Below are 15,399 nucleotides of genomic sequence, written 5' to 3' on the forward strand. Positions count from 1 at the left end.
AAAAAATAAAAAGGAGCGTTCAACGACACAAAAAAGAAGCCTTCAACGACACCCACAAAAAATAAAAAGGAGAGTTCAACGACACAAAAATAAAAACACAAAGGAGAGTTCAACGCAGAAAAAGAAGCGTTCAACACAAAAAAATAAAAAGGAGTTCAACAACACAAAAAAGGAGCGTTCAATGACACAAAAAATAAAAACAAAAAGGAGAGTTCAACAACATGCACAAAAAATAAATAAAGGAGTGCAACGACACAAAGAAATAAAAATGAAAAAGGAGAGTTCGACAACACAAAAAAGGAGCGTTCAACGAGACAAAAATAAAGAGTACGAGACAAAAAAAATACAAATTTAAAAGGAGAGTTCAACAACACACAAAAAGAAGTTCAATGACACAAAAAATAAAAAGGAGTTCAACAACACACAACAAAGGAGCGTTCAACGACATCCCAAAAAATAAAAAGGAGAGTTGAACCAAAAAAAGCATTCAGCGCCACAAAAAATAGAAAAGCGAGTTCAACAATACACAAAAAAGGAGCGTTGAACGACAAACCGTTCGACAACACTTTTAGTTAGCTGCGTTTGCATTGTTTTATTGCTTCAAAAACGACACAACTGACAATTTGACGATTTCTTCATGTTGATCACGAATGTTCCTTTTGTAAAACTGAAAGTGGCCCATTTGTGTGACATTCTGGAAAAAAATGAGGACTACATAAACAATGTACGATTACGTTTGAGCCGAAAGATTTAAAAAAAACTGTACTCTTTTTCACATTTGTTTGTTTTGTTTTCCCATGCACAAATCTAAATGTCTAAAATGATTATTCAAATGATTTTGTATTGAATTTGATAATCATTTCAGTTCTCTTAACAGACCAAAACGGAAATGTATGTCGGTAATTGATATCCATTCAGAACATTTGAACAAAGACTGATTTTTTTTTTTTTTGTCTGCTTGGTTTTGTCTTCCTTTTTTTTTTTAAATTCATTGTCACGGACAAAGAAAACTCAATTCTACTACGAATGATGTGTAAAGTATGTAAACTGGAAGGACTGAAATGTGGACATGCGAGCTTAAATTGTCACTAATGATTGAAAGCAGGGGCGTTGACCAATCCCATTGGGCGACACTTTCAGCTCGAGCTGGTTTTGCTGCTCCTTCAACGGCTCTTTGGAGATTACGACGCTGGGCTCACTTCTGTCATTTCTGCAATAAACGTGGAAGTATTTTGTGCCATCTGCGTTACAATTTGACTCGAAGACGTGGAATTTGTCACACGGATTTTCATTCACAATTTAACATAACCGTTACACTTTTCTTTCCATGTTTCATTTGGGCACGGTGGGGTTAGAGCGTCTGCCTCCCAGTTCTGAGGACACTTAATACACTTTCTAGTGTATTTCTTGTATTTGAAACAGTTGGACTGTGGAATGAATGACAACAACTTTACAAGCGTAAATTCATCAGTGACAAAGGAACTACGGCGTCTTGTTCTGTATCCCTGGCAAGTAGTGATAGGATGTCCATTACAATGAAAAAGAAAAAAAGAAGTCAGTGTTCGAAATTTGATGGTTGGAAAAAAAAGCGTCAGAAATTGAGATTCCAACTCAAACGACATTTGAGCCATTTAAGAAAACCAACAAGTTTTTATTCAACTAAAAGCAGCAAAAACAAGGCGGAGCAGATATGTGTCTCTAAACGGGCAAATCAAGTCCAAGAAAGAGGCTTCAGTAACAATCACGTTGTCTTCTTCACGCTGACGGGAACGCCCCCGTCAAACACACGCAGCCAGTTGACCGGCGGGGGACCGATAACGTTCCCCCAAAATCCGCATTTGGGAACGCCAAACGGCAAATATGTGGGGGTTAAGAATGGGAATATGGTTATTAATAAACATGTTAGTCACCTGTTGCGATGTCATGTCAACACAATTCTTCAATTCACACGTGACGCACAAGTCGGCATGCTTGCGTCTTAGGTACAGCGGATCCCCGCATACCCGCCGTCCGGCACCCGCGCCACCTTTTCTCTTTTTGGGGGGGGAACAACCCCGAAAACGCTTATTTGCACCGCAGCCCTTCTTAAGCAATCATTTGGGGGTTTTAAAGCAAGGAATCCCCCTGCCCCCAATACAATTCTAATGCAGATTTTCGAGATTCTCCGTCCCTAACCCGCGCCGGCAGCGGGTCCGCTGTAATATTATTTACATCTTATGCGCATGACATGTCATCTTACGCGTTTGAACACATTTACCAGCACAACTTTGATGCTTTTTGTGGTCACAATGACGAACAAAGAAAAGTTGGTATTCAAGCTGATGAAAATGTTCACAAACGAGCAGAAAGAAGACGCGGCGGCGGCGGCGGCTTTGTGCCCAAAGTCCAAATTGAGTCCAGCAAACATGCTTTTATTTACAACGATCACGTTCATGATGGACGGAGAAAACGTTGCCACGGCGATCCTCACGGTCACGCCGACTTCACGCACACGCCCGCTCGCATCGCCTCTTGGATGCTGACGCTGTGGTTACCATGGTAACCGGTCTTTGCAGCCAGTCCCCGACATGGGGGCGTGGTTTGAAACACAAGAGACACGCGCACACACGTGCACACGCGTACACAAAATCAGGACACGCGTGCGCACACTCACGCACACACAAGACATACACGCACACAACATAAACACACAGCACACACACGACACACAAACACATGGTAACACACGCGCACAAAACACACACGTGCACTAAAATAATTGCGCTTAATTGAAAGTGAAGAAAGTTCAAATGTCAAACCCGTTGAGCGTGCGAGGGGGCGGGGCTCTGCGAGCTGCGCCGCCGCCAACCAATGAACATCCGGTCGAGAGGACGATCGACACTTTTGAAAACAAGCGGACGCCTCCGCGTTCAAGGTCATGCGTCCTTCAGGCGAATGCGCCGCGAGAGAAAAGTCGCTAGAGCGTTCCAGATGCGTCCGGTGGCCGAAAATGTGACGGTGACGCAGCACAGCGCCCCCTGTTGGTTGCGGAGAAAGAAGGAGAAAAACGAGAGAATTGAAGAAGAAAAGACGACATGAAGAGAAGATGGGAAGAAGAAAAATAACAAAAAAGACAAACAAAACAACACAAGAAGCGCAAAATACGACGAAGACAGAAGCGTTCGCTCGTCTCCACACAGGAAGTGACGACATAAGAATGAAGAAAAGTTGAAAGGCAGCCACGAAAGATGGGGAGAAGGAAACGAAAGAATACACAGGAAAGGAAAAGAAAGAGGAAGAGTAAAAGAAAAGAGGAGAGGAAAGGAAAGGAAGCGAGTGAAGGCCCGTAAAAGCGGCGTCCGACGCGCCACTCGTCAGGCACCTTCCCGTTCTCGGCGGGTGCCAATTTGGACGCCGTTATGGGCGCCGTTATCCCCGCCCATCCCACGATCCACGCGGGCGGCGGGCACGAGGGCCTCAGGAGGAGGCGGGCACAGGTCAGGGCGGCGGCTCCAAAGCAAAGAAACGGGCGTGCCGCCGCCGCCCTCACTTCTTCACGGCTTGCCTGTAGCTGTGCCTCTGGACGTCCTGCCGAGGTTCGCCGCCCGCTCGGCGAACGCCGGCCCGGCCGGCGTCCTGCGTCGCGGGGTCGGAACGCGCCCCGCGCGGGTCGCCCTCGTCGTCCTCGGGAGCCCGCGGGCGGTCCTCTCCGCCGCCGCCGGCCTCCGTCTTGGCCCGCAGCAGAGCGACGTACGTCTCGTAGCGCGTTTTCTGCGGAAGCCACGGACAGTCGTCGCTTCGTCGGGTACCCGCCGACGATGTTATCATATTTACGGCCCATTTTCATATAATTTGATCAATAACGATACAGACGTGGCCTTTTGAAATTTAATTGCGAATATTTCAATTATTGGCAGTGGTTGTGCATCAAGAGGTCCAAAAATGTTTGAAAGGAATATCTTTCAAACTTTGAATAGTAACACGTCTTTACCGTTGCCGTCGTTAGCGTTCCCAAACAAGTTTACGGCAATCTTGTTGTTCGGACGATCTTCTCATTGGACTGCCAAGAAATGAGTCGATTTACATATCTCTCCATTGTCTTTATACCATGGTGGCCGAAAATTTTACGTCAATAACCCTACGAAAATCGGACTTCCGGCAGCATGGCTGTTTCAACATGGGAGAGATTGACACATACAAAACCAAGGCAGCATACAAAAATGCTAATTGGTTATTAATGGAGCCATTATTGATCGAATGATATGAAAAGGAGCCGTAAACATGGCAGCGAAGTCCCGTCGCTCCGAATGCGTACGGACCTCAAAGCGCAGATGCTGCTCCCTCCGCTGGTACTGGTCCAGCTGCCCGGCTTTCAGCTTGCGTTCCGGAGGACTCGAACGCAGCTCGGCCAGTTCCGAAGAGACGGCCCGCAGACGGGCCTCGTGGGACCGGACCTGCTCCTCCTGCCGTCGGTCGCGCAAACGCGCCACCCCGCATTAACGCGCATGTTTCCTCTTACAGGACACGCATTAACAAGTTCACAAGCGTTATTTGCATATTGTCACTCACGTGTCATTCACATTGTTACTCATGTATGTCAGTAATGTTATTTACACGCTAAATGCATGTTAGTAACAGTAGCGTGTTTTTCATATGTTAATGCAGACGCCGCGGGTTCGATGTGCGGCGTGTGCCAAACCGATGGCGCATGGGACACGCCGTGGCAATGGCATGTTAGTCACTCGTTGGTATGTCAGTTTCACGACAGTCACGTGTTACTCGCATGGAGGCATGCTTATTTGTATGTCATGAAAGTTTTAATGCTATCAACGTTAGCATCTTAATCCCACGTTATTTCCATTTTAGTCACGTTATTCATAATATTCGTGACTCAGACGATTTACATTACTCCCACATTATTGAGTGAAGTCCGTCCATCCATTTTCTAAGCCGCTTCTCCCCACTAGGGGCGGGGGCGTGCCGGAGCCTTTCCCAGCTATCTTCGGGCGAGAGGCGGGGTACGCCCTGAACCGGTCGCCCGCCAATCGCAGGGCACACATAAACAACCAACCGTTCACACTCACATTCATCGCTACGGGCCATTTGGAGTCTTCAATCAACCTAGCGCGCATGTCTTTGGGATGTGGGAGGAAAGCGGAGTGCCCGGAGAAAAGCCACGCAGGCGCGGGGAGAACATGCAAACTCCACACGGGCGGGGCCTGTTAAGTACAGTACTTATTTCTTTTTTCATGTTTTGGATTCGTCTACCGTTCACGTTAGTCCCATTATCAGCATGTCTTTCACGTTACTCAAAGGTTAGAATGTTCATTCGTGTTGTTCACGTTATTCTTATTATTTACATGTTGTAATTCACAAGCTGACACGACTAATCACTAGACTCTGTTTGGTTTGATAGGTATCGGCCGACAATTAGCATTTTATGCTGATCGGCCTTCATGTCATAATTTCTGAATTAATTAATTGAATTGCAATAATGTAATTTAATTACAGTAAGCGAGCAGCCATTATTTCTGTCATGTAATGTTGATCTGACCTAGCCTTATGTCACTGGCCAATCCTTGGATGTTTAACTTTTGTCTAAAATGCTAGAGCATACTTGAAGATACTCAGTATACAGTACACAAGTAAATACAACAAATCATCAAGTCATGTAAATAGACACATTGCCCCATCTTGTCATCGGATCGGTGATCGTTTTTTTTAAACTTGCTGATTAGTGATCGGTCCCAAAAATCCTGATCGTGTAAAGCCTACTCATCACTCACTTATTATTCATGCAACACACCAGCTAACATGATATTTGCATGTTACTTAAATGTTATAAGCACATTAGTCACGTTATTCGACCATTCACGTGTTATCAATATTAATTACATGTTATAATGGTGTTAGTCACACGATAGCACGTTATTCATGTTATTGGCATATGAGGCGTGTCATTGACGTGTGCCGTGTATGTGCGGGCCCACCTCGGAGAGTTTGGAGACGTTGCCCGGCAACAGCGGCCTGCTGAACTTCTTCTGGGAGCCGATGGCGGGGGGGAAGGGCGGCGCCGAGTACGTGGCCGCCAGCGTGTTAATGCGAGTAATCCACGAATGCATCTGATCGGCGTTCCTGTCGGGTATGATCATGAAACATCAACAACAAGAAACACAACCAATGTGCTTGGCCACTTTGTAGTGCTGTTGCAATGCGTACAGGTTCTCCCCTATATAGTGTTCTCAATATATCCCCCATTGAATCTTGAATCCATATGTAGTGATTGGGAAATCGGGACTGATGAACCCCGAATCGCTACGACAGGATTTTTCATTCGGCCTCTCCTGGCTGGCTCGCCACTTCGGCTGGTTTGGAAATCACAATATGGTGATTCGAGAGTCGGGAATGAGGAACGATTCCGAACTCGCAATCGTTCCTCATTCCCGACTCTCAATCACGGTACCGTGGCCTTGAGATATGACTGTGCTTCAGACCCCCGCCGCTAGATGACGGCAGCACACTTGACATCATCTGGCCAGCACCAATTTCCTTGCAACGGAAGGAGAATACCAGGTGGTGGTGCTAATGGGCCTTGAAGCTGTTTTGCCAATCACCAAAGAAGGAAGGAAGGAAGGAAGGACAAAACATTAGGTACAGTTGGTTTTTGTGCTTGCACTTTCCGTGTTTGCGACTTACGTATCTGGAGAGCGAATGATCTTACACTGTGATTTTGTAAAGTACAATACTTTTTGGAGCAATTATTCTTATGAAAAACGTTTAGAAAAACAAAATGTGGGTGTTTTTGGGATTCTGGAACGGATTAAATGCATTTCCATGTATTTCAATGGTGAAAGATGATTTGAGATAAGAGTGTGTGGTTTGAGTTAAGCGTGCGGTCATGATAAAAATTCTACTCTTATCTCAAGGCAGCACTGTATAGGTCACGATACGACACAAGAAGAAGAAAAAGAAACACAACATGCTATGGTCGCCGTGGAGACGCAGAAACGTCTCACAGAACGAGCCAATCAGCAAACACCCTCAAGGCCGAGGTAGCGTGAGTAGGTGGGGCTTGACTATCTGGGCCAAACACGAGCTTCAACTGGAGCAAGGCCTCGTGTGGCCCAAAGTGTGTGTGTGTGTGTGTGCGTGCGTGTCACGCTGCACCCGCCGGCTGCCATCACGATGAAGGCATGATCGAACACCATTAGAAGCCATACATCCACGCAGACACTCCCTCACACACACACACACGCATGCACACATGCACTGACACGCACGCTCACATTCACACGCACACTTACGGCGCCTGGAAGAGGAAGAGCCTCCAGTCGGCGGTGCGCAGGTAGAAGACGTTTGCACGTTTGCTGTAGTCGAACGCTTTCATGGCGAGCGAGTGATGGATGGACACGGCATTCTTAAGGTCTTCGTCCGTCAGCGGCTTGTCGGCGCGGTACTCGCCCTGAGGCACGCCGTGTCGGGAGGGAGGAGGTTAGCGTTAGCATTAGCACGTGAGGCGTCGCGTGACTCACCTTCTGCAGGTAGAGGATGAGCCCTTTCAAGATGGCATAGAAGGTCTTCCAGCCTCGCTTTCCTCTTGGCGCTGCAACACAGCAAACAGTTGTGAGAGAACACGCGTGCGCGTGTAAGTGAGTAAGTAAGTCACGGTCATACACGGGGACCTCAGTTTCAGGATCAATCTGTTCCAGAAAACCTGCCTAAAACCGAGTCGTACCAAATCCAAAGCAATCATGTGACATCATTGAAGACTCGCGATGGAGTTCTTTCTTGAATTCTATGGTGTTTCTCGCCTTCTTTATCGAACGGCCGGAAATTTCAGTCGTATTGTTGAAAAAGGCTTCAACAGATGGCAAGGCGTATTCCTGTCAAAATTCAGGCCTTCAAAACAAAAGCTTGCCAGTATAATAACAGTTGCACACTACGTTGGCTTATTTAGCAGCCACCCTCAAACTATTGAGTGCTGGTTTGTGTGAAAGATTTCGAGATCAAGTGTTGAAACTGTTATTATACTGCAGGCTTTTATTTTGAAGGTCTGACTTTGGACAGGATGTGTTCCACATATGTTGCCGAGCAGACCACGAGGCTTGTTATTGCCGTGAGATAAAAGATTGCATTGTGGAATACGCCTTGACGAAATGCTTCAAATGAACGTGCGTCGACTCTAGGAAACGAATGGGCGAGACAGGTTTTGGTTTTTTTTGTACACAATCCGAGACAATAACTAACAAAAAAACACTCAATAAAACATCAAAAACAGAATCATACAAAAATTGGACGAAAACTGAGGCTCTACTATTCACAGTGCTTCACTTTGTTGCATTAAAGCCTTTTTCCAAATTGGATTACGTTCATTATTTAAGATTCTTGACCCTGACCTGTTTCGGACCCTAAAATCGGGCTGGCTCCACTGTTAAGACACATCAGACCGAAGGACAATCTTATAGAATCATCTCGTAGGACTTAAGATTGTCCGGCGTTTGACGTACTTGGTTGGGAAATGGCAAAATCGGCACAAAAACAGGCCGATTGTCGTAATGTGTGTGCCGGACCGAAGGCGCTGGAAAAAACTTGCAGGCGTCCAACAAGGCTTCTCACGTACTTCTCTTCCCGTCCGAGTCGGCGTGCACTTTGCGGACCAGGAAGCCGTTCTTGTAAAGCGGCATCCCGCAAGGCGCCGTCTCGTCCTCCACCAGTGTCCCGTCATCGCCGTCGTCGCCGGCGCCGCCGCCCGCGCCGCCGCCCGCCCCCTTAGCCGAGCTGGACGAATCGCACAGGCTGTCCCCGAGTTCCGAAAAGGACTTCCTCAGTTCCTCCTCGTCGCTATGGAGACAGCAAACACACGAGAGCCAGAACCGAGGTCGTCGTCGTGACGCGTTCCGCTCGTCGACGCGCTGCGGCATCATGTCGCCATGGCAACCACACAGCATCATCGTCGCCTCACTTACAGGTAGGCAGAAGTGGCAAATGTACTCGCACTCTGTACCTAAGTACAGATACTTGTATCGAAAAAAGTAACAAATCTACTTTGGCAATGTCAGCAGTAGAAAGTACACATCTGAAAAAAAAACTATTGCAGAAAAATAAATAAAGTACAGATATTTGAAAAATCGACTTAAGTACAGTCACAAAGCGTTTGGACTTGTACTTCGGTACTAACAACCAGCCAGTGTGTGTGTTCTTTTCAAGTTTTCAGAAAGATAAATACTCAAGCCAAGTACAGACACCTGAAAAGTCAACTTAAGTACAATAACAAAATATTTGTACTTATACGAACGTTTGTCAGGAAGAAGGCGTCGGTGACGGCCTTGTTTGGCGTCACACGAGCGGCACTTGTTAGCTCAGCAGGTGGCGCCGTGCGGTCCCACACAGAAGAAGGACAAGAGCGCCACGCGAGCGCTCGGGCCAGCCAATCAGCACGCAGCCTGTTGCCTGGCAACTGCTGCACTGCCTGAGTGGCTGTGGGGGGGGGCATGTGTTTCCATGGTTACGCCTCGCCATGCTGTGCAAGTTGCACACACGCGAGCACGCACACACACAGGTTACGGACACGCCCCCTCAGGTGGTAATGGGACGTCATCAAACAGTGTCGTCATGGAGACGGAGTATTTTGCTCCCGCAGCTATTCCGGGAGAGGAAGTGGGAGGATGCAGGTGAGGTGAGAGAGTGAGGCAAGAGAGCGGTCGCCATGGTGCTGTCGCCATGGAGACAAAGCCCAGCCGGCCACTCGCCTAATTGGCATCTCCGAGCTTCTGTGGAGCCGCCGACGGACGCCGCCGTCAACATTCGGAACCGTTCCCTCATTCCGTAAACCCGAAACACGACAGAGAGATTTTTATATTGTGGACTTAGAGAGTTCCTTAAAAAGTCCAATAAAAAAAACCTTTGTCGTGATTTGGGTGTACGGAATGATTCCAAACGCAGCAACGAACAATTAATCGAATACTCCCGAGGCACTATATTAGGATTTTTATATAGTGGACTACACAGTTGACCTTAGGGGTGAAACGATTAATGGAATACACTTTAATCACAATATAGGAATTTCTATGAAGCGGACGAGTTAGTTGACTCTGGAAACAAAACAGTGAATCGAATCCCCCTGAATCGTTATTGTGTGTATGCGACTTACAGGGTCCACTGTAGCTTCTGAGTCTTGATGGAGTTGTAGAGTGCCTGCAGAAAGAAAAACAAACATGTTACTCATCTCCCTCAGCATCGCAACAGCTAACGACTAGTTGGCGACCGGTTAGAAACCAGCTAGCCACCAGTTTGCGACAAGCTCGTGTCCTGGATCAATTAAGGCCCATATATATATATATATATATATATATATATATAAATAAACGGATCGAGGCGGCACGGTGGACGACTGGTTATAGCGTCAGCCTCACAGTTCTCAGGACCAGGGTTCAATGGAGTTTGCACGTTCTCCCCGTGCCTGCGTGGCTTTTCTCCGGGCACTCCGGTTTCCTCCCACATCCCAAAAACATGCATTCATTGGAGACTCTAAATTGCCCGTAGGTGTGACTGTGAGTGCGAATAGTTGTTTGTTTGTATGTCCCCTGTGATTGGCTGGCCACCAGCTCAGGGTGTACCCCGCCTCCTGCCCGGCGATAGCTGGGATACGCTCCGGCACGCCCTCGACCCGCGTGAGGAGAAGCGGCTCGGAAAATGGATGGATGGATAAACGGATCGATGTCGACAGTCTTGAATATTGAACACGTTCAAGATTTATGACTAAAACTCTTCGTGTGGGGAGGAAGCAGACGTCTCCCCGTGTCATGACGACGAGAATTGTGACGTGGAATGGAATGTAGCCAATTGAGAAGTGAGCTGCCTCAGGAACAAGAAAGTTGCCGTAAATAAAAACAAACATGTCGTACCGATGTCATTCTTTTGGGTAAAAGTGGATTCCCCAGACGGCAAGACTTATTTTTTTTTTCCATTTTCCTTATTTTCCATCTTTTTCGACCATTTTACAAACGTCCTTCCGGAAACACTTGGGTAACATCGGCGCATACCCGGAAGTATCCGTTCACCTTCGTTTTTGTGAGTTCACGTGTGATCACGTGAGATTTCGAGATCGGCAGCCGAACAGACTCTTTATACGCGTGGTGTTCTGTGTTGAGATTATCGGAGCACACCGCACACCGCACCACACCACACCACATGACCAAAACTGCTGAATGTCTTTTTTTTATCTTCAAGTGTGGGCTCTGGAACAGATAAACAATCTTTTGAGATTTGAAAAATATGTGTACCAGGCCAAATGCAACTAGACAGTCAACTGGAAGTGACAATGTGTCCATATTCTTAACGCACAAACTTTTATATGCGCCCAGGACACAAAGAACTCTAGGGAGTCCATTCCCATTCTTGGAAGGGTGAGGAAAAGCAAAACAACGAGGGGTATAGTCTCTTCAAAGGAACTCAAGGGTGTAAACATGTTTTTCGTGACGATAACCCCTTCTCTGCCGCGGGTTCACATCGAGGGTCAGGGTCAGGGTTACGGTTCAGTTCAGATTCAGTCTGCGGCCAGTCAGGAACCAACCGGCTACCGCCGACCGGCTCATTGGGGACCGGCCGGCGACCAGTCAGCACGCAGCCAGCGACCAGTCGGTGATGACAGAGCGAGGCTAGCGGTCAGTCAGTCGCCAAACCATCTTGATGAAAGAAGACACCTTCGAAACAACATTCGTTCGATTTGGGGGGGATACATGTAGGCTAGTATGTATCGTATAATATATGGTAGCATGAACTGCGCTGAGCCAATAGCAAGAGAGACCATTGTGACACTGCCAGGTCAGATGGACCCGCTATATGAAAACATGTTGACACGTGGAGCTTCCTTTTAAGGGAATATTTTCTCATCGTTTTGGAATGTCCTCATGCTTCCAAGAATGGGAAAAATGGGAGGGGACTTCCTGGAATTGTGCCATGGATGCCTATAAATACTCAGTGTCAGTTAAAAGATCAGCGCTTTATCTTCAGTCATTTGTCTGTGCCTTATTTGAGTCATCTACTTTTCCATGACAATATTCAGTTAGCAACCAGCTCGTGAGGTTCCGGTTAGGGTTAAGGTTCCGTTCATATTCTGTTCATTCAACGTTGACAACATCTTGAAGCTTGTATAAATTGCGGTTGGACAAAAAGAAATTTGGATAGATTCACAAAGTCATTAATATAAACAATGGCATTTTTTGAGATTGCTGATTATGAATATCAACATTCTGTTGTTTGGAATGTAAATAACTGTCAAACCATTTGAGAGCCAATCCTCTCGATTCCATAATAATGCAGCTCGTCCAGTAGAATATCGACGTTAATAGTATCAAAGGCCTTGGAAAGGTCCAGAAAGACACCCACCCAAGGTTCCGTTCATATTCTCTTCAGATTCAGTTAGCAACCCGTTAGCGACGTTTTAGCGACCACCTAGCTCGCGCCGAGCGACTAATTGGCGACCAGCTGTCAGACGTTGAGAGACCAGCGGTCAATCGGTCGGACCAAAGTAAACTTTGCAGAGGCTTAAAGTAGACGACGTGCCGGTTGCCGTGGCGACGCACTTCGGCGTACCTTCCTCCTCTTGCGGGCTTGCGGGTGGTTCTGCCCGTCCTGAGCTTTTCCCAGCAGGTCGGGAAAGACGAGCGGCTTGAGGGATCGCGAGCGCGGCGTCCGCGGGTAGCGGAACGGGTCCATCATGCGGAAGTCGCGGCCGTAGCGCACCGTGCACAGCGAGCGTGAGCGCAGGCGTCCCGCCGAGTGCAGGCTGTTCACGCCGATCATGGCCGCCCGACAAGTCACTCGCTCCGGGAAAACAGAAAGCAGATGGCCAAGAGAGGGGGGGGGGCAGGCGGGGCAGGGGGGGGAGGGGGGTGAGGGTGGCTGTCAATCACTGGCCGAGCACGTGCACACCTGACACGTCCACGTCCATGACCGCTCCGCAACTTCTGCGAGGGGGTTCCAGGCGAGGGGGGTGGGGGAGAGGGCAAGGCCGAGGGGGGGCGTCAACGCTCGGACTCGGCGTCGGGATTCCAACGAGCGTCACTTTCGTCACAAGCCGATGCAGAGGAGAAGAAAGAAAAAGAAGAGTCCTGTTGCGCGGAGCCTCGTGCCTTTTCGCCGCTTTTCCTTCTTTTCCGAGCAGGCATTTCTCTGCTGCTTTTTTTCCCTTCTGTGTTGCTACGGCGACCAGAAGGCGAGGAGCTGCCGAATGTCACCGGTTGCCGAATGTCTTCCTCGCTCTCACTCGCTCGTACCGCCCCCGTACCGGCCCCCCCTCGCTCGCTCGCTGCCCCCTCCCGTTCCGTTTGGTCTTCGCACATCCAGGCGGTGACGAGCAGCTCGTGTGGGAGAAAACGTGCAAATGTTCGCCATCAACTTAACATCCACTTCCTGTCCCCGAGTGAATGGGTGTGTGTCTGTCAGAGCGACAGAGAGAGAAAGTACATGAGAGGTGTGTGGAAGAGAGAGAGAGAGGGTGTGTGTGCGTGCGTGTGCGTGTGCGTGTGCGTGAGGGAGAGAGGAGAGATCATGTGTGATTCAGGGTGCAACATTGGATGATTCAACGTTGATCACAATGATTATCGATGCATCTTTTTTTTCCCCCAAATTCAGGATTGTTTTCCTCACGTCGTAGCTAATTCATACTTTAAAACAAGTTCTATTTGTCAGTATCCATTCAAATAAAGCAACAGTATTAATTCATCTCCAAATCACCAAACGATGCAACAGGAACATCAGGAAAGACGGGTGCGCGTAGCAGCGACCTCGACAACAAAAGCTGCTCTTATTTACAAGAAATAAACTTTACCACTTACCTTCCTTAAGTGCAAAACGTTTAATGTGTCAACAGCAATACTTTTCCAAAAATTGAATTCTCAACATTTACTTTGGGGGAATGAATTCCACTTCTAACCCGAACCAAAGAAAAAAGTAAGTCAATTCTTACGCTTCGGGAGTTGGTATCTGGGCTCCAGCTTCACAAAAATAAGAAACTGATAACGAAACATGATGAAATATATATAAATTGTGTTTGTTGCATTATATGTGGACCGCAAGCATGATATGATACCATGTTGACCTAATGACAAATGTGCACAATTTCAACAATCAACAATATGGCTTCATATGACAACCAGATAAGTGAATGGTCCATAAAAAAGTCAAAAATTATAAAGATGAAAGTGTTCAAAATCCTCTTTCATGTGTTCAAAAGCGTAATTTATGAATTGTGTCATGAGCCGTCCCGCAGTACTACGTTTGGAGCCCGGGTGGCGCTTTGCGCCATCTCCCCCTCTCTCTCTTTCCAGCACCTTCCTCGGCCGCGCACCTGTCACCAATCAGCCCTCGTTACCACCTGCGTAAGAGCCTGTCGGATCCCGGAAACTCTCGCCAGAGTACTGAAGCTTCTCCAGCGGTAAAACGGCTCCCCAGTCTCCACGTAAACTACGCAAACCCTTGTCATCGTTCTGACCTCTGTGGTTTTCCTCGTCCTCAGTTTTTCCTCAGTGCTCCTCGCCAAGCGGATGACCGCCGCCAAGCCAGCCGCCTGTCCTCGTCACTGCCTGCCACGCATTCTCAGCCTCAACAAACCCGCCGGCGCATCTCAAGGACCATCTACATTTCCATTTTCAATCAACTGTTCATCGCAACCTCCCTGCCTCCGCCTGCTCTTGGGTCCAGTCTCCATCCGTTTGTGACAAACTGAACCTTTTTAAAATCCCAGACTCACGAACAGATTGCACCACAAATTGGTGCTTGGACGCCATATTTGGAAAAATAGGTCGTTTGAGACGACGGCAGAATGGCTCATGACCAGAGAGAGCCAATCACAAGCGCCGGTTTTACAAGGAGGAAGTGATGTGGAAAAAACTAAAATTCTCATCAAAGCAAATGTAGGTTTTCTGTCAGTAATGTGAAGGATTACAACTATGGGCATTTTGTAATTAAATTACATAATCTCGGTTCATGTAATTAGTTACTCCCCAACACTGGTTACCGGTGTACTTCATTTTTGTTTTACACGCCTCACATATGGAGTAGGTTGTGTCAATGCCCCTTTTATTTCCATGTTCATAAAACCCAAAACGCTTCCACCAGCGGAATGCCTTGAAACCTGACGAGACGCTCCGTCCCTTCAGGTGCGCATGTACCACTTTTAGTGCTGTTGAACATCTAATCGCAAACGGTACCGTGCCCGAAAGGAGACGTGAACACTGACAAGACCGATGCGAAGGACATTCGGCTCACTGAGGATTGGACGTCATTAGCGCCAAACGACAAACAAACGATGTCTAACGAGCTTGTTAGGACGGAGAAGCCAGACGCCAGCCGGACCGACGGATGCGGGCCGCCGCCTCATCTCCGTGGCGACCGGGCGGAGAGCCCGGAAGAATGGGA

At 47.7% G+C, this 15,399-nt stretch overlaps 1 protein-coding gene across 2 annotated transcripts in view; it reads right to left on the bottom strand.

Moving 5' to 3' along the window:
• Positions 1-2,395: 2,395 nt before the first annotated feature.
• Positions 2,396-15,399, bottom strand: part of LOC133417743 (PH and SEC7 domain-containing protein 1-like) — a 29,785-nt gene continuing 16,781 nt past the window's right edge. For both annotated transcript variants that reach the window (XM_061705812.1, XM_061705813.1), the window contains 7 exons: positions 10,130-10,173; positions 8,600-8,820; positions 7,512-7,582; positions 7,284-7,441; positions 5,970-6,114; positions 4,299-4,442; positions 2,396-3,750 (listed from right to left, as the gene is read on the bottom strand). In XM_061705812.1, the coding sequence (XP_061561796.1) occupies positions 3,526-3,750; positions 4,299-4,442; positions 5,970-6,114; positions 7,284-7,441; positions 7,512-7,582; positions 8,600-8,820; positions 10,130-10,173 (1,008 nt within the window). In that variant the 3' untranslated portion in view covers positions 2,396-3,525. The remainder of the gene's footprint in view (positions 3,751-4,298; positions 4,443-5,969; positions 6,115-7,283; positions 7,442-7,511; positions 7,583-8,599; positions 8,821-10,129; positions 10,174-15,399) is intronic.

This window comes from Phycodurus eques, chromosome 19 (assembly GCF_024500275.1).
Source record: "Phycodurus eques isolate BA_2022a chromosome 19, UOR_Pequ_1.1, whole genome shotgun sequence".
Lineage (NCBI taxonomy): Eukaryota > Metazoa > Chordata > Actinopteri > Syngnathiformes > Syngnathidae > Phycodurus > Phycodurus eques.